Source organism: Carcharodon carcharias, chromosome 20 (genome assembly GCF_017639515.1).
Source record: "Carcharodon carcharias isolate sCarCar2 chromosome 20, sCarCar2.pri, whole genome shotgun sequence".
In the NCBI taxonomy this organism is placed as follows: domain Eukaryota; kingdom Metazoa; phylum Chordata; class Chondrichthyes; order Lamniformes; family Lamnidae; genus Carcharodon; species Carcharodon carcharias.
The window spans coordinates 3,835,273-3,855,649 of NC_054486.1; the positions used below are offsets into that span (position 1 = coordinate 3,835,273).

At 43.0% G+C, this 20,377-nt stretch overlaps 1 protein-coding gene across 1 annotated transcript in view; it reads left to right on the forward strand.

Moving 5' to 3' along the window:
* The window catches only part of prkd1 (protein kinase D1), a 746,050-nt gene that overhangs the window by 339,027 nt on the left and 386,646 nt on the right, over positions 1-20,377 (forward strand). Inside the window, exon 2 of the mRNA XM_041215333.1 lies at positions 2,468-2,606. Within this exon, the coding sequence (XP_041071267.1) occupies positions 2,468-2,606 (139 nt within the window). The remainder of the gene's footprint in view (positions 1-2,467; positions 2,607-20,377) is intronic.

Here is a 20,377-nt window from a genome sequence, read left to right on the forward strand (position 1 = left end):
GTCAGCTGCGCGTCCGCCGAACTGTCAAAGGCCTATTGAGGCCATTTAAATATCAATTAAAGGAATTAACTGAGTTGCCCGTCCAATCTTAAGGTTGGGGGGGTGGGGGGGGGGCAGGCAAAGAGGCCATTTTTCATGAAACCTCATCCACGGGCGGAAGGAGATTTCATGAAGTGTTTATAAGTTGAATGAAAGATTTTATTGAAGTCCCATGATACTGTCACATGAGGGGACATGCCTTCAAAATTCTTTTCTTTTTCTTTATTAAAATTTTTGAAAGTCAAACTAATCTCCCCGAGGCAGCTCTGTGCCTCAGGGAGATTTCTACTCTCTTTTGTGTACAGATGCGAAAGAGCACAGGCCCCGACTCTCCCTCCTTCCCCCCGCCCAACCGTCCGCACAAGGAGTGCTCAGTGCTTCCGGGTGTGCATCATGCTGGGCGGGGCCTTAATTGTGTGTAAAATGGCGACACGCAGCCAATCGTGGGTGGCAATGGGCTGCTCACCTGCCCGCACCCGCTCCCAGTCCATCCCCCTCCCCCCCCACCCGCCGACAGGGAGAAAATTCTCCCCCTGGAATTGGACTCCGACCCAGAGCTTCTGGCTCAGAAGCAGGAACACTACCCACTGCCCCATAAACATCCTCCTGTTCATATACTGCCAGATCCAAATTGTACTGACCACTAAACCATCTGAACCGTTATCACCTCCAATGGCCATTTCCTCTATTATGCCACATGTACATATAAGTTTGGCCATCTATTTATTTTGTTTGTCTTTGTTTAAGCCAATGCTTTCTGCTTCTGCTTTTGACAAGTGTTTTACAGAAATAGAATGCTGCTCTAGTCCTAAACATTTAAGCAATATCTGCATCCAGCTGATTCAGTTTCTGTTTACTATTTCATTTACTATTTAAGAATATCAGAAACTTTTTGCATCCTCTTTACATCTGTGGTCAATGTTGCCTCCTCCAATGAACTTCCACCATCTTGAAAATTCCAAAAGTTAAAGTGATTTTCTAAGACAGAAAGAGGTGATGCATATGATAAAAATGGATCTTTGTTTCACTTTCAAACAAATACTTTAAAGTGTATAATAAACTTGTTCTGTATAGCATATGTCACACTTTAAATGTACTTATAGCACAAAAAAACTACAGACAAATCTGATTAGTTGAAATTTCTGTGAACCAATCGTAAATCAGTTGAAAACTCACCTTGCGCTGATCTGTCACCAATTAATTTCAAACCTCAGGGCGGAATGTTCCGGCCCCTCCCACAGTCAGGATCCTCCGGTCCCACCGGAGTTAATGGAGATTTGAATGACTTGCTGCATTTTCCAGTCCCACTCCCACCATGACGGAGTGGTAGAATTCCACCCGGAGATTTGTTCACTGTCCCAGATCTCCCCAACCTTCTTATACACTCAGTGTGCGCTGTACCCTGCAGTTTCCTTGGTGAAATTCTACAGGTGATTTAATAAACATGGTCTGAAAAGAATGGGATCAATTTTGCTGTGATTTGTATCCAGTCAACATATTTCCTGAGTGACAAACTACAACAAAAAGTCCAGGGAATTAATCAGTTCTCTAGCCTTGTTGCTTTGGGATTTCTGAGGCTTTGTCTAAGTTGGCCAGCTGACTGTAATATCAGTCAAATGGGACACGAGAGGGCATTCCGGACATTCCCACCACATTAGGAGGGACATTTCAAAGAAACAGCCCTTATGTCCTATTGGCCTGGCAAATAAGTCAATTTTCTGCTTTTTCAGGTAAGTTGGACCAGGGGTTGTTGGCTGGAGATCTTCCAGCTCCTGTTTTGGGAAAGCAACCAGAAGCCCCTGGGAGAGGGCCTGCACAATGGGCTCAGTCAAATGACCTGGCCCACAATTCACAATTCTCAGATGCAGTGGGGAGGTGGGAGGTGAAGGGGTTGGGGGGTGGGGAGTTGGGGTGGGGGTTGGGGGGGGGGGGGGGTGGCGCCTGTTGGAGGTGGGTGTTGATGGGGAGGGGAGGTGGGGGGTGTGGGAGGCGGTAGGGGGGTGGCGGAGGAGTTGTGGGGTATGGGAGGGGGTGGGGGGACAAGGGGGTGTGTGGGGGGAGAGGGGGAGGGGGTGGTGGGGGTTGGGGGGGGTGTGGCGGGAGGTGGGGGGTAGATAGGGGGGTGGGTGCTGCTGTGGGCAGGGTTTGTTCCAGGAAAATTGCCCCCAATACGTCAGAGTGCATGATCATGGCTATCCAGGTAGCTATATTTCCTGTATTACATCTTGGAAACTTACAGGGTAACTAACCAATGAAGAGTTCAGTAAAGCTGTAATTTGACTGTTCCTAAATTACTGTTTAAAAAATACTGATATAGTAAGTAGCTCTTTGAAATTTTTAGCCTTACTGAGCTTTTAATGCCAATTTAATGTTCTTTCACACAATTACATGTCCCTCATTATTCATATTTTAATCTTGTTATTTTCAGTTTCCTGAATGTGGATTCTATGGGATGTACGATAAAATCCTCTTGTTTCGTCATGAATCCAACTCCGAAAACATCCTACAGTTGGTGAAGGCTGCAACTGATATTCAAGAGGGAGATCTGATCGAGGTTGTCCTGTCAGGTAATCTATAACATAAATGTATCTGCCCTCGCCCAATAATGCAATGATATAACTCAGCTTGATTTCAATTCAATAACTCTGGCACTGATTGAGGAAAGAATTCCACTGGCAATTTTTATTCTGAGTTAACTGCCAGGAGAGTTACTGATCGCCCTCCCTCTTCAAATGTGTCAAGCATCATGGAAAGATTCTGCAGGAACTATTAGATAGATTCATGTCCTTTGAGAAGCTACAATGAAAAGTTGCCTAACAGTTCACAAGATAATTATGATAAGGACATTTGACCATCTTAAATTCATCCATCTACAAAGCTCCCAGCATTCCTCAACTGTAGCATCCACTTTTTCTTAAATGTTCTGAGTTTTTTGCCTCCAATGTTAAACCTGATCTTTTATTAGTTGAAATATGTGGCCCTTAGTTTGCAGTAAGATAGTTGAATTAATGGCACATAGAGATAAATGTTTTAGCTCTAACCACCAATATGTAGACAAGGGGCGGAAATTTCCCCCTGTGGGGGCAGATTGGAACCCGATCGGGTGCGCGCTGCCATTTTACGAGGGCAGGCCAATTAAGGCCTACCCAGCGCGACGCTCGCTTGGGAGCGCTGAGTGTTTCCCTGTGCGGCTGGTGGGGGGAGATTCCCTGAGTTAGGGCCTGGTCTCTTTTGCACATGTGGGTGAAAGAGTGCAGAAATCTCCCTGGGGCACAGAGGTGTCTCAGGGAAGTTTGTTTAAATTTTAACCCTCTAAATAAGAAATAAAAAAAAACTTCTAAAACATGTCCCCTCATGTCACATGAGCTGGGACATGTCAGTGAACTTTTCTGAACATTTTTATTGAATTTTAAAACCCTTAAGGAAACCTCACCTCGCCCGTGGATGAGGTTCCGTGATAAATGTGAAGGCCGCCTGGGATCTTCACCTGCCCCCAAGCTTAATGTTGGACGGGCAGCTCATTTAGTTATTTCAATTCGTTTTTAACAGGCCTTAATAGTCAGCTATGCGCCCGCCAAACTGAAAATCTAAACGAGGCGCGGTGATGTCAGGACACCCGCCCGACATCACCACCTGTCATTTTACACATCAGCGAGCAGGCCCCACCCCCGCTCGCTGACCTGAAAATTCAACCCATGGTGACAAAAGCAACCAAAGTTATCAACATCCTGGGTGTTACCATTGAGCAGAAATTGAACTGGACTAGCCGTATAAATACTGTGGCTACAAGAGCAGGTCAGAGGTTAGGAATCCTGTGGCAAGTAACTCACCTCCTGACTCCCGAAAGCCTGTCCACCATCAGAAGTCAGGAGTGTGACGGAATACTCTCCACTTCCCTCGATCAATGCAGCTCTAACAACACTCAAGAAGCTCGACACCATCCAGGACAAAGCAGCCTGATTGATTGGAATCCCATCCACCATCTTCAACAATCACTCTCTCCACTACTGGTGAACAGTGGCAGCATCTACAAGATGCACTGCAGCAACTCACCAAGGCTCCTTTGACAGCACCTTCCAAATCCACGACCACTACCACCTAGAAGGACAAGGGCAGCAGATACATGGGAACACCACCACCTGGAAGTTCCCCTCCAAGTCACTCACCATCCTGACTTGGAAATATATCACCCTTCATTCACTGTCGCTGGGTCAGAATCCTGGAACTCCCTAACAACACTGTGGGTGTACCTACACCACATGGACTGCAGCAGCTCAAGAAGGCAGCTCACCACCACCTTCTCAATGGCTTTTAGGGATGGGTAATAAATGCTGGGCCAGCCAGCGAAGCCCACATCCCGTGACTGAATAACAAAAATAAATAAATATTCCCAAGGGTTCACAACATTCCTAAAAGACAGACAGAATGGAAAAAGAGGAGGCGTAGCCCTGATAGTGAAGGATGATAGTAGGACAGTAGTGAGAAAGGATCTTAACTCAATATTAGGAAGTAGAAATAGCGTAGGTAGAGATTAGGAATTGTAATTGTCAGAAAATGATAGTGGGACTAGTTTATAGGTCTCCAAAATTAGACAGTGCGTTAAGCAAGAAATAACTGGAACTTGTAACAAAGGCAATGTAGTAATTGGGGGGGACTTCAATCTTCATATAGACTGGACCAATCAAATTGGCAATGCTAGTCTGGAAGACAGGTCTAAGTTAGTGTCCCAATGCTCAGGGTAATGAACTAAGGTCAGTTGCGGAACCGACAAATTTTTGGTGGTGATGGTGGAAGAGCTAGAACCTCGAGGGACAGTTGCTGCTTACGGGTGGAGGAAACTTCAGGAAGAGAACTTGTGAAACACACATTGGGCACACGTGAGGAAGGCAAATGGAAACTGCCTCGTGTATTCTTTTCCCTTGTCATGTTGCTGATTGCGTATTGAAGTTCACGATGGGAGGCTGTTAGGAGCACCTAAAGAGGAAAGCGCAAGATCCTGAGGCATAGAGAAGTGAACAGAGGAGCTGCCCTTGTGCAGATTAGAATGAGAGTTTCAAAATGTTTGAAATGGAAATGAGCCAGGAGCTGTAACTTATAAAAAGGCCAATCTTTTTCAAGTATAATGGACTCCATTGTTGACATTTCCCATGATTTGTTTTGATAGCTGGGGCTATTATGAATGCTTGACTAAGTTTCAAAAGGTCCAGAACTATTTATCTCAGCTGGGGGTTCTGTTCACGTTTTGCTTGACAGTTTTAAGAGTTTTCCACAGGATTACCAGTCTTTGGTGTTATGACTGGATATGTGTTTATTTGTTTTCATAACAGATTGATTACTTGAGGGGTAAATACCTTATTTTAATTTGAATGGGTTTTGTGGATGAGATTTTTTTTCAGTATGAAATGCCTTTGAATATGACAGCTGTATTAGATTCTTAGATGTTTATTTGTATAATGCCCATTTCAAAGATATGCCCATGTCTGCCCATATTGGTACTAGGTGAGTGGCTATGGAGGATAAATAGGCAGATGGAAAATATGGGGACATGGATGGGGTTGGGGTGGGTGGAGCAAACCTCATGAGATTACCAGCAGTGGTGGGATGAGGCCCTTAAGTGGGCATTAATCGTACTCTACCCCTCGAATCCAACCCAGCATTCCACACTCTCAGCTATTACTCTGATTCCAGCTTCCCAGATTTTAAGTTCCCATACTTCATTTTCCACCCAGAATCCATGCTGACAATTTTTTCTTTTTGCAATTCGCTGCTCTCCCTCCTTACCTTCTCAATTAATGCCAGCATTCTTTTTCCATTCAACACCACCAAGCACTGGTCTCAGTTTCTCCCCTATTCCCTGCTGTATCACTCCTAGTTTATTTCCTCTTTATTAACACCCATTAGCTCTCTTCTTCAATAAAATCTATTTCTGCCTCCCTCATTTCTTCATTGCAATACTCTTTCATTGTCATCTATTCCTCTGCCCACCATCTATCTGCATCTACCTGAGTCAGGATATTAATGCAGTAAAATAGCCACCGGTCCCATGTCCAGTCAATCACCTGGAATTGCAGCTCCACTGGCATCATTACATTTGCCTGTCCCTGGGGGCTAACTGACCCATCCTTAACTGGTGTTCACAGAGAGTTCTCCACAAAGGAGCTTACCAGCAGTGACAGGATGAGGCAAATAATTGTATTATTAAAAGATAACAGATGGAGGGTACTGATTGATTAAGTATATTGAGCACATATAAAAAAGAAGACAGACTGCCAGGACAGTGGGTTGGTAGGTATGTAGGAGGCAGAGATTTGTGATGTTGTGTTTTGTGAAAAGCCCCACTATCAAGAAAAGGTGTATATTCATGCTTTACCTTCTGGCTTGGGATCCATTTAACACCCTCCACTTTACCCAAAATCCTACCATGGCTCCAATATCTGTCAGTAAGGGATTGGAGCCTTGTTCTTAATGGACCGCATCTTGAAATGAGATTCGGATTTTATCTCATTGCTGGGTAACAGAATTGTGATTACAATACTTACAGCATGATGTGCTGTAATGCAGGCTGGCAACATATGGTTTACATATGCAGAAGATTTCTGCATGGCAGGGATTATTGCTGTTGCATTAAATTGGAAATTTAAAGGTGATAACTTCTTCCAAACAGTGAGATGGAATTACAGCAGAATCCGCAGATCTGAAGGGATCATGAACCACATAAAAAGAAATGGAATCCGAGTGTGTATGACTTTTTCCAACATTGTTGTCATGACACTTGAGTAGCTGTTAACCTCAGCTGTGCAAAAGACATAGTCATTTAGACATGAGACAGGAACTGTTCTGACTTACACCTGCATCTTTTAATTTGTTTAGCCAATGAACTGTGAATATAATGGAAATTTATTTGTTACGTTTTTAGATGGTGAATAAATTTGAGAACTATGCCCACTTGACCTTTTACATGTATAGTAGAATTGTTTTAATTAATTAGGTTGTTTTTTACTGCCATTGAGTTTAGATAAAATGTTTATTGGAATTGTTGTGAAAAGAATGCTGTAGCTTCCAGATTTAAGTATATCCAAATCACTGGTGCTTTACATCATGTGATCTAAACTAAACGTACACAGCTATTCATTTTTTGCAACAAGGTAATTAAATGTTGAATGTTCTGTTGTTAATGATAATTAAATATTTTCGACACATAAATCACATTCAAAATCATTCTACGGCCTGAATTTTGCGTTCATCGGGTGCATGCGCTCAGTGGGCCTGGGAGCAGACAGCAACCTGTACCCCCATCGCGATCGGCACTTAGCGTATGTTCCACGCTGGCTGGCTGTTGAGGAAGGCTCAGCGCTGCCGGGGTGGGGGTGGGTAGAGGGTGAGTGCCGACGCCACTGCGAATGCTGGTAAGCGCTTCCACTGAGCTCTCTGAAGACAGACCAGAGGGAGTTCTGGGAGCTGCAGACCTCCAAATAATAAAAGAAAGCACAAAAATGCTGCAAAAAATTTCCACGCAGCACAATCAAGCACCTGAAGGCAACGCTCAAAAAAAAAAACCCAGATATTTCTTCTTATTTTAAATCCTAATGGAGGTTTCATCCCAGCCTTGGATGAGGTTTCATCAAGCCCGATTGGCTCAGCTCCCAACCATAAGGTTGGACGGGCCACAAAAAAATCGCTCACCAAGGGGCCGCTAATGAGCTTAATTGTCGGCAGGTACTCCTCTGACTTTTACATGCGCCCACAAAGTGAAATATCACACAAGTGCACAATGACTTCGGGCTGCTCACCCGATGGCATCTCTTCTGCGACTTTACACCCATCCGAGTCAGACACGCGCCTGCTCACGGGGAGGTTACAATTCTGGCCAACCTCTTGTTTGGGTGTTTAATAACTTGAATGAATATCATGTATACCATGATTGGATCACTGGTCACTTAAATTACATTTCACAGCGAATATATATGTCAGTTGTTCTGATAAGAAACTGGAGAATGGAATTTCATCAGCATTCACTAAAGGGAAAAATATAAAAGGGCAGGTTTTCCTCTTACGCACAGGGTGGAGTGTGCATAGAGGAAAGTACATAGAGAAAAGTCAGGCCGAGATCACTACACTCTAAACATAAGCTCCCAGTTTTCTATCCATTTTAATCAGCGAATTCAGCATACACCAGGAGTTGAATTTGGGATCCTCCTGGTTGATGCTGTTCAGTTACATAGTGGTGAGTGCATGTCGGCTCAGGGATTGAGTCATCTGTTAAAGACATGTAGGCAAATACACTCCATATAGTCTTTTCACCTGCTTCTCTTTTTTTCAATGTTTGCCTCTGTTTTCTCATTATCAGTAGATCTTAAAATATTAAGGAAATGAATGTTTAACATGATGTATGAGCTATGCATGCATTTTATTTACTTTCACAGTAACATTAATAAAAGAAAACAACGTCCCACCTACATACATTTTTTCATCTGTATGAGAAAGCTCCTAGTTTCTGCTACTCATCAAAATATAATGTATTATATAATGTATTATAGTGTCTATCAGATACATTCAGTACTTCAAACAATTGTGATTTTGTTAACCATAAGGTTAATACTGCTTGCTTATTGCACACGCGAGTTTTTACCAAGTATGCACTTTGTTCTTCCTGCAATTCTTAGTCTAATGAACAGCTTCTGTACTATTATTACAATACTTTTCATTTAGCAGGGCTAGTGCCAAATGCTTATATTTGTTGACTGTTTGATTTTGCCTGATTTTTCTGATAAGTCCTGGATCATGAATTATTTCCCATTCAATTTTTACTGAACTGCAGCTGGAATCAGATTTGTGAACTTGCCCATTTCCCAATGTCTTGCCATTTTTGCGTGTCATATAATGCAGTTTTCAGTCTAACTGAGAGATATGTTAAAACGATGAATACCAGTCTATTCTTCCTTGACTATGCTTGACTGTACCAACTTGTTTGAAATGTTGAATGCGTCTGAAAGGCATGAAAATAGTAATCTTGTGCTTCCAATTTGACCCTTGTCAGTCCTTTTCCCCGGCAATGTTGTCCTGCATGGGGGGGGGAGGTCAGGCAAGTACCTGATTTTCTTGACCAGTCAATAGGAAGAGATTCTCTTTCCAACTTCCCCTCAGTCTTTAGAGGAAAGATGCCTGAGTTCCATTTGTCCCTATCTTGTATCAGTCAGGCTGAGGCTGGGAATTCAGTGGTACTGAACCTCCAGCATTTTGTTCCATGGCTGTAAATGTTTATGCTTCAACCTGCTGATTCACTGAGACACCTGAGATATTCAGGTAGAATTCTGAATGGTCAGATTCAAACATAAGCATCTTTCCGGCTTTGAAACTTGTTCAATGTTTCCCAGCTGGCCGTTTAGTTTATATCGATTTTTGTTTAAAACGACACTCGAGTGGCAGCAGTGAGCAAACCTGTCCTTCCTTATTCATTATAATGGATTCCACTCTCGGGAATAGTCACTGGCTGGTCAGCCTGGTAATCTGCAACTGCCAGCGAGGAAGCATAGGAAATAGCAAAAATGACAGCCTCCATATCAAATTAATCTACATAGCGAGCAGAATACAATTAGATATCGACGCTTCCAGCAGAACAGTTACAAGTTCTCAATGCAACTTAAGGATACGAAGGGAGTTTTATGAAAGCAATCAAAGCAAGCCAGTACACTGGCTTAGCGATTTGCCCATTATATATGGGCGCTGGGAATGCTGGGCGCAGAGCTCATCCAGCAGTTGTGAATTTTGGGGCAGGGGATCATTAACATAATTTTTCCTTTGTAAATTGGCTGGCACTGACCTGGTACAAACTGCCCACTCCCACGCCGATTGTCCCATTTCCTGTTTACTGGGACGTGGTGACCAGGTGAAGCGATCAGCCACTCCAGAACTTTTCCAAATTCCTAACCCATGCTCATACACAGCAAAACGCATTATTCTCTGTGGAGATTGACAAATTCAGGGCTTCAGCCCAAGCACTGTAAAGGGATTTGGTTGGTCTGTTAGAAACCTTGGCCAGCATCGTCCGGTTGGATACCAGGGACGGGAGTGGGTCCCCGTGTAAAATGATGCGGAGTGATGTCAGGCATGGGTCCTGACCTCACCCCGCGTTCAGGTCGGTGGGTGAGCATCCGAGTCGACTGTGTGCCCATCGACCTGTCAACAGCCTATGAAGGCCATTAAAAAAACCAATTGAATTCATTAATGGCACTGCCCGTCCAACCTTAAGGTCGGTGGGCAGGCTGGGAACCCCGGCAGGGTTCAGAAAAAACGTGAAACCTCATCCACCGGCGGGTTGAGGTTTCATGAGTGATTTTAAAAATGCAGAATATTTTACAATAAAAGTTATGGACATGTCTCAGCTCATGTGACAGTGTCATATGGGGGGACATGGCAGGGAATTTTTTTTCTAATCTTTATTCAAGGTTTGAAATCGGAGCCGATCTCCCTGAGGCAGCATTTTGCCTCCGGGAGAGCTGTGCGCTCTTTTGTGTGCATGCGCGAAAGAGTACACTCCCAAACTGAGGGAATCCCACCCCACCCCCACCCCCGTCTGCAGAGGGAGCGCTTAGCGCTTCCTGGTGGACGTCAAGCTGGGCGGGCCTTAATTGGCTTGCCCACATAAAATGGCGGCACGCCCCCATCTGGGAGCGTTGATCGGAAGCGCACCTGCCTGCGCCCGCTCCCACACTTCCCCTCCGACAAGGGGAGAATGTTGCCTCTAGCATTGTAAAATGGTCTGTTGTTAGTAGAATTTTTCAGTGCAACTTCTCCTTAGGTTTCCTTAACTTCTCCACGGTTGGGACGCCTTCCTCTCCCTCCCAGAACCATGATAGGGTCCCCCTTGTCCTCACTTATCACCCCACCAGACTCCGCATTCAAAGGATCATCCTCCGCCATTTCTGCCAACTCCAATATGATGCCTCCACCAAACACATCTTTCCTTCACCTCCCCCCCCACCCCGGCGGCATTCCGCAGGGATCGTTCCCTCCGGGACACCCTGGTCACCCCCTACACCTCAACCCCCTCCCACGGCACCTTCCCATGCAACCGCAGAAGGTGCAACACCTGCCCCTCTACTTCCCCTCTCCTCACCGTCCAAGGGCCCAAACATTCCTTTCAAGTGAAGCAGCATTTCACTTGCACTTCCCTCAACTTAGTCCACTGCATTCACTGCTCCCAATGCGGTTTCCTCTACATTGGAGAGACCAAACGCAAACTGGGTGACCGCTTTGCAGAACACCTTCGGTCTGTCCGCAAGTATTACCCAGACCTCCCTGTCGCTTGCCATTTCAACACCCCACCCTGCTCTCTTGCCCACATGTCTGTCCTTGGCCTGCTGCATTGTTCCAGTGAAGCCCAACGCAAACCGGAGGAACAGCACCTCATCTTCCGACTAGTCACTTTACAGCCTTCCGGACTGAATATTGAGTTCAACAATTTCAGATCCTGAACTCTCTCCTCCATCCCCACCCCCTTTCCGATCCCCTTTTCTAATAATTTATATATATTTTTCTTTTCCCACCTACTTCCATTATTTTTAAATGTATTTCCATCCATTGTTTTATCTCTACCTTTTAGCCTTTTTCGATTCCTTCACCCCACCCCACCCCCACTAGGGCTATCTGTACCTTGTTCGTCCTGCTTTCTACCCTTAATTAGCACATTCCTTAGATAATATCACCACCTTCAACACCTCTTTGTCCTTTTGTCTGTAACATCTTTTGGTTATCTCCACCTATCACTGGCCCTTTATCCAGCTCTACCTGTCCCACCCCCCCTTAAACCAGCTTATATTTCACCTCTTTTCTATTTTTACTTAGTTCTGTTGAAGGGTCATTCGGACTCGAAACGTTAACTGTGTTCCTCTCCGCAGATGCTGTCAGACCTGCTGAGTTTTTCCAGCTATTTTTATTTTTGTTCTCCTTAAAATTATCTGTTAGTTTCATTTTTTGCCATTGCTGCTTTGTTAGCAGTTAAAATCGAAGCCTATTCTTTGAATACTCGAATAAAGCATTTCATGTCTTTAAACAAAAGATGTAATAACAGCTAGTGCTTGTGCTTATAGTAAATGACATGCAGATAATGACAGGAACTGCACTTCAGTTCACATATTAGGGAGCAGCTGTTCCAAATCAGATTTTCAGGCTTTCTAGCCATGATGCAAATAAAGATCATGAATATGGATCCCAGTCTACATATTTTGCCCTAGAGCATCTGCTCTTACACACTAGAGACAGCAACCGCCAGAACAATGTCATTTCCTAAAGCTTAAACAAGCATTCTCCCTACTCCTTCTATCATTCTGGGACAATTATCTGCTGTGACTTTACTTGAATGTGTTATGTTCAATTGTTCAGTGTTTGATTATGTCCATCTGTTGGCTGTTGACTATGTATGTTTATTTAAGCTTGGGTGTGATGACTGAGAGAGAGAAACTAAACTGGAGGCAAGTAGTTGGAAGCATGAGAGCAGACATTATAAAGCATTGAATAAAACTCCTGTTCAGACATATAACTCTGGAGTAAAATAAAAGCAAAAAAACTGGATGCTGGAAATCTAGAACAAAAATAAAAATACCTGGAAAAACTCAGCAGGTCTGATAGCATCTGCAGAGAGGGACACAGTTAACGCCTTGAGTCCGTATGATTCTTCAACAGAACTAAGGAGAAATAGAAAAGAGGATAAACTCTGGAGTACATCGTCTCTGTATATCTCTGAGGCATGAAACATAACAGAATAGTTATCAATTGACCTGATTAATGTCACAACTCCCTGGGGATAGTGCACTGCAATATCAGTCCCACTGCTCCCCGAGCCACAATGAATGTGAAAAAGTTTGATCAACCCACCTGATTGTTTAGTTTAGGTTAACAGAATACGAGCACCAGGTTTGTAAACTTAATAGGTAAATAACTGTTTATTGAACAAATTGTCTTTAACTAGTGGCAAAGGAAAGAAATATGAACTGCTAATTTCTAACTCTATAACCTAAACTCTATCCCTTCTTAAATCCCTATATACAAATACAAGACACATAAGACACAAAAACCATGGATTTTAAGAGTGGGATAAAACCGTTCAATAGCACCACTTCTGGAGTACAGGATTCGAAGGGCTGATTTTGGTTGATGTCTTCCAAATTCCTTTCAGTTCTTTGTTGATGACACAAGGTGGCCTTCCAGCACTTTCCGTATTTAGTTCACAGGTTAAGCACTTGCCTTTCAATGTCTCTAACAGTGATTTTCCCCTTTGCCTCTTGACAGAGGTTTTCAGAGAGAGAGCAGGTTATAGAGATATAAGGAGAAAAAGCCAGCTAGCTATTATTGTGGAGTTATTTGAATCTTACACAAACAGGAGCAAGAGGTCTTCTTCCTTTCAGGCTAGGAGTTATTCTGCTGCACTGCACTTAAACAAACCCTGGTCACTTGGTCAGGAGCCAATTAAAACCTTGTTGCCAGGCTGTTCCCCATTAGACCAGACTCCTCCTCAGCACCATCTGGTCTTTCATGGCACACTCTGTTCCAAGACAGCAACAGTGTATATATCCCTCACACTGTTCCAGTAAACATGTCCTTCAAACTGCAGCCATTGTAGTTTTAATCCACAGTCCAACAGAAATAAAAAGATATGTTCTTTACAACAGTGCAACAGAAATAAAAAGATTTGTTCTTACACTATTTTGCATTGTTTATCGAAAATGCAGACCTTGTTATCACGAACTATGATGAACAAAAGTAGTACACAAGTTTTTAGAAGTTTCATAGTTGGCAATATTCAAACACTGGTGCCTGTAAGACTATTTTTTTATTTTCAAGATATGTCATTTATGTATTATGATTAATATGAGAAAATATTTGACTTTTACTCTAACAGTGGGAATAAATAAAATTATGAAGAACCTACTTCTGGCCAGGCTTTAATGGCCTGATAATGACTGAAAGATAAAAAAGGAGCCGAGATCCTTTAGATGCTGAGTAAACTGCTGCATATTTCTAACATTTTCTGTTTCTCTTCTAGATTTCAAGTATATACAGCTTTTCTTTTCATCTTAATACTGCAAATTAACATTCTTTGAGCCTAGATTTTGTGGAGATTTTTGAATTCAGTTATAACCAGACTGGCTGTAGTAACTTCTGCTAATAGAAAACTAAAACCCAAATACAGGGGTTTCTTTATCTTTATTTAACATAAAACTCAGAATGCCATAATTTAAAACTGTTTTCGCAGTTTAGTTTTTATAATTCATCAGATCTATTCACTTTTAAATAATTCCATAGTTTATACTGACCTTATTTTTTGGCAGAATTATATATGGAACATTTTAAAATATGGTATTGTAACATCTTTTTAAAAGTTCAAATAGATTAAAGCATCATTGAAATAAAGGGGGCAATGAGTGTTTTTTAAGATGTCAAATCAACAAAAAATACTCACATAAAAGTGGTTTGGGCTGTTTTTGTGAAACATCTTATCTAATAGCAATACCACAGTTTAAATAAACCAGAAAAAACAAGATGAGGGCTGTAAAAATAGGATATTGCAAATGGAACATATTAACATTCTTCATGAGTGTAATTTTGTTCCCTTTCTTTCGTGTCTTATGACTTTTATGTATCCTGGGAATTTAAGATGCAGTCCCTTTTATCAATTATAAACTCTCTCAAAGAATGAACTATTACAGTTGCTTCAAACATTAGTAAGGAATACGCTATAGCAGGTAGGAGTAACTAAACGTTTGACTGATTAACATTTGAATAAGGCTGTAAGAAGCGAGTGGGCAGGGGAATTAGTTCTGGATTCCCCCACTCTGTAGAACCCCCTCAATTTTAACCCCATTGATTTCAATGGAATAAAGATTGGGTAGTTCTACAATGGATGAGCAACCACTCCACTGGCTTACTGCCTGGATAGTGAAGTAGAACATTTACCACCATATACTCCAGCAAATACACAATGGGCTACCTGTGTTGTAAACTTTTCTGGTCCTTTAGATGTACTATCCAGTACTTACCCAACAGGTAAAGGAGATTTTAGTAACGTCCGTATTGGACTTTAAAGCTACTTGTATTGTCACAAGCTAACTCCAAGGTGGAAATGTTGTCCATCATCAGGCAGGAAATCTGGGTAGTATTACATAACATCTGAAGGGAGAGAAACAAGAAGCTGTTCTTACTCATTTATTACAAAAAGCTATGTGATATCCTGAGGATATTTTATGTCATTATAAAGATGCAAGTCATTCCTTTGTTTCATAGTGTAGTGCAGATTGCTTTCCAGCATCAACCCTCTTATAATACCTATGATGTAATATCACAGACTACATCCTTGTGTGGTGAAAAATATTGGACTCGGCAAAACCTTCCAATCGATTCTTTCGTTGAAAGGAAGTGGTAAGTGTCTTAAAATGTATTTAGAATCAGGAAGGGAATTCTTTACTTTTGGTCAAAAGCAAGTTAGCTAAAAGAAGAAAAGACCTGTATATGGTGGTAAATGTTCTACTTCACTATCTAGGCAGTAAGCTAGTGGAGTGGTTGCTCATCCATTGTAGAACTACCCAATCTTTATTCCATTGAAATCAATGAGGTTAAAATTGAGGGGGTTCTACAGAGTGGGGGAATATTGGGCCAGCTGCCAGGATTTTCCGGTGATTGGCGGGTGGGGGGGGGGTGCGGTGTACAGGCCCAGGAGTGGTCGGGAAGTCAACCCCACCCGTGATTGGGCTCCGACCACAACGTCACGCTGGCTGGCCAATTAACGGCCAGTGTGAAATGCAGTGTGAAATGGCGATGCTGCTGGGGTGGGGGTGGGAGAAGAGCAAGTGCTGAAGTTGGCGCATTCGCAGGAGTGCGCTGTAAAAGCTCTGTGGCACAGAGCTGCCTCAGGGAGCTGAAGATTTTTGAAATTAAAAATTAAAAACTTAAACAACTTTAAAAACAGGTCCCCTCCTGTGACTCTGTATAGAATTTTAAGAATTTTTATTTAAATTTTATTTGTTCTTGGAAACCTCGTCCCACCTGTGGATTTTTGCTTAAACATCACTGAATTAAAACATCCACAGGGAAATGTTATCTTTCTTGCCTACGTAAGGGAATGGATCACCCAACTGTTGTAGAACCTGCCTGATCCTCAATTCATTAAAAAAAATCTGCTCTGTCAAGTTACCATCCTGGCAGTGAAGATGAAAATTTCATCCACTTGTTGCTTGACAGCTCCGTATCTGCTGGACTCAAAATGCAAGATGGTCTGCCTTCTTACTGCATAGTCGGACCCTACAAATTGACTCCGCAGAGATGAGTATATTTGTCATGATGGGAAGTACTCACTTAGTCCATTTGTGTTCTAGGATTTGGCACCTCAGTGTTTGAGCAGTTAATGGTCTCCCAGCTGCCAAGGAGTATTTCTTGCGGCCTGCTCACCAGAATCATGGAGGGCAGCATTTTCAATCATCTTTGTAGTTCCATGCAGGCAAAGGAAACCCTTAATACCAGTTGGCTGCTGTGGAAGATCATCCTTTCCAAGTGCCAGAGGTTATCCCATAAATGAGTGGAATTGTGGTTAACGATCCGAGATGAATGATGCTGATGACATGGTCATTAAGCACATTAAACTTATTTGATTCTGATTCCCTTCAATTTATGTAACGTTTGTAGTTATATAAGCAAAAGAAACTCGATGTCAAGAACACAGTGAACAGCTAATTTGAAAGAGTATAAATGTTTTCCTGTTTGTAGCATTTCTCAATGAGAAGCTAGATCCTAACTTAAGAGTATAACTGATAAGCATCACCGATTTACAAATACTGAAGATGGGAACTGCTTAGGAGGAGAACTATTATTCTGAGCAACTTAGCAAATCTGTGTACCAATCAAATCTATTGCATTGTTGTGGGATAACTGGCAATGTTTTGAACTGAGAAGCCAACTTGAAGGGCTAAAGCCCACAATGCAAGACCGAAAGAGAAGATGAGATAAGTGAGTCAGGTGATCCTCGATTCCAAACGTTGGCTTTGAAGCCTTCAAAGTTTAATATGAAGAAAAGACTGAGGGAGATGAGGAGTTCTTCATTTTTGATATTCTGGGAACGAATAGATTAGAATTGAAGATGTGTGGGTCAGCACAGTGGGGCAGAGGAAGGAGAAAGGATAAAATAGACAATATATTTGCAGCTTAAAAGGAACATGAGGAAGTTTGGCACATCACTTACCATCTCTTATACTTTGTCCACTAATGCTGGGGAGATGTTAGAAGATATCACAGCATTCAATGCAATCTATGTGGATTTTAGCAAGACTTTTGGTAAGGTTGCAAGTGGCAGACTGTTCACAAAAGTAAAGCAATGGGACCTAAGAGAATGTAGAACGATCCAAAATTGGCTTTGTGGCAGGAAGCAAAGGATAATGGTCAATAGGTGTTTTTGAGGCTGGAAGACTATTTGCAGCGGTGTTTTTTAGGGCTCAGTACTGGGGCAGGATCCTTCCCCCATCGGGTAGTGGGGGGGGGTGCGGTGGGGCAGTTGTGGGGTATCAGGCGGGTTCCCTGGGGTGTGCCAGGGGTGTGGCACCATTTTACGTGGGCAGGCCAGTTAAGGCCCGCTCAGCATGACATCCACCAGGAAGCGCTGTGCACTCCCTGTGCAGGCCGAGGGTGGGAGATTCCCTGAGCTGGGAGCGCACTCTTTCACGCATGCGTACGAAAGAGAGCACAGATCTTCCTGATGGAAAGTGCTGTCTCAGGGAGATCGGCTCGGGTTGGAAAATTTCAATAAAGAAGGGGAAATAAATGACTGACATGTCCACTCGTGTGCCACTGTCACATGAGCTGGGACATGTCCATTTCTTTTATTTAAACATTTTATAAAAAATTTAATAACCACATGAAACCTCATCCTGCCCGTGGACGAGGTTTGATGCTTTTTCTGAAGCCTGCCAGGGCTCCCAGCCTCCCCACCAGCCTTAAGGTTGGATGGACAGGTCCGTTAGTCATGTTAATTACTTTTTTAATGGCCTCAATAGGGTATTGACAGGTCAACGGGCACTCAGCCGATTTGGCTGCGCACCTGCCAAACTGAAAATCTAAATGACGCGTGGTGACGTTGGGACACATGCCCGACATCACCCCGTATCATTTTACACGCCAACGAGTGGGCCTTGCCCACCCCCCCCCCATCGCTCGCTGAACAGAAGATTCTGGTCTCCTTGTTTGTTGGGGTATGTATAAATAATTTGGATTTGAATGTAGGGGGTCTGATTAAGATGTTTGCAGATGATACTCAAGTTGACCATGTAGTTGACAATGAAGAAGAAAGCTGGATAACAATGGCCTGTAGTCAGGCCAATATCCCAGTATCGAGGCACTGGTTACGCTTAATCAGCCACGTTGGGTGGGCCACATCGTCCTGACACTGAACCCCCAAAACAAGCTCTCCACTCCGAGCTTCGTCACACTAAACCCTTACCAGGAGGCAGAGGAAACGTTTCAGGGAAGTCCTCAAAGCCTCCCTGGAAAAATACAACATCCCCACTGATTTGTGGGAATCTCTTGCTCGAGATGCCCAAACTGGAGAAGAAGCACCCATGAAGGCGCCGACCAATTGGAACGTCTCTGACAGGCCCAGGGGAGCGGGGGGGAGGCCAAGCACCAACAGCGGAAGGACCGTACTAAACTCCGAGCTGTCTCATCAAACACTACCTGTGCCACCTGTGGGTGAGAGTGCAGATCCAGCATCGGACTTCTTATTCACCTCAAGACCGACAACCCCGGAGCAGAAGGAAGGCACCCTTAATCCCGAGGGACTGCCTCAGAAGGAGTCAGTCAGGTTCGTGGAACAGTAGAACAAGGAGGCAAATCTGGAGAAGTGTGAGGCAATGCATTTAGAGAGGACAAACAAGGCAAGAGAACACACAGTAAATGGTAGGAAATTGAGAAGTGGAGAGGAACAGAGGGACCTTGGAGTGCATGTCCACAAATCCCTGAAGGTGTCTGGACAGGTAGATAAGATGGTCAAGAATATATAAGGGATACTTGAGGCCTGGACTGGGAATTTTAGTTATGAACAAAGATTGAATAGACTGTGGTTGTTCTCTTGGGAATAGAGGAGGCTGAGGAGAGACCTAGCTGAAGTGTATACATTATGAGGGGCCGAGAAAGAGTGAAGAGGAAGGCCTTATTCCTCTCGCTTGAGGGTTCTGTAAACAGGGTCATTGATTAAGGGGTAGCAGGTTTAGAAGTGATTCAAGGGAAAAAGTTTTCACCCAGACAGTGATGAGGATCTGGAACTCACTGCCTGAAAGGGTGGTGGAGGCAGAAACCCTCATTACGTTTTACAAATACTTGGATTTGAATCTGAAGTACTGTAACCTACAGAGCTACAGGCCAAGAAAGTGGAATTAGGTTCGATGGCTACTTCTCAACAGGTGTGGACATGGTGGGCTGAATGGCTCCTTCCATGCTGTAAATTTCTATGAGGAATACAGAGCAACACTAACAGTTTCTGTTGGAAGGTGCAGTGCTGTTCCCCAAGCTAGCATCTCAAAAAAGCCAAGCAGAAATAGAGATTCCTCTGTGCTCTGTAGAGTCAATGGGCAAGGTCTTTGTCCCCTCACTCACATCACTCTGTATGCAGCCTTTATTTTTCAGACTTCAATCAGGAAAACTCTGTTGAAACTGTTTCAATCCAAGGATATAACAAAATAAAAACCTCACCTGTGCTGGCTCTTTGAAAGACCTTGCCAATTAATTCAATTTCTTTGTCCTTTCTCCATAGCCCTACTAAGATTTCCCCTTCAAGTATTTATTCAATTCCCTTTTGAAAGTTATTATTTAATCTATTTCCATCACCCTTCCAGGCAATTCATGCCATAAATGCTCACTGCATAAAAAAATTCCCCTCATCCTGCCCATGGTTCACTAACTAATTACCTTAAACCTGTGCCCTCTGCTTACCAATATTTCAGCCATTGGAAACAGTCTCTCCTCTTATTCTTCTCTGTGTTACGACTGCAGCTGATGTTAACGCTGAGCAAGCCAGATCACAGATTGAAATCGGTCTCAGCTGATTGTAATTTTTTTCTGTATTGTAGAAAGGCGGAGGGAAAGCTACTGAATACAAAAGTACAGGGCTCCAGTGATAACATTGAAAGTTTGAAGAATTACAATGTTTTTTTTTAAAGAATAGGAAAATAAAACATAGACAGACAAGATAAAAGATATACTTATAAAATAACCCCCAAAGTGCTTTACCAAAGATACACAATAAAACTATCTTTTTGGCAACAGCCCTTATAGATTCTTAACCATAAAATCCAGGAAATATCAC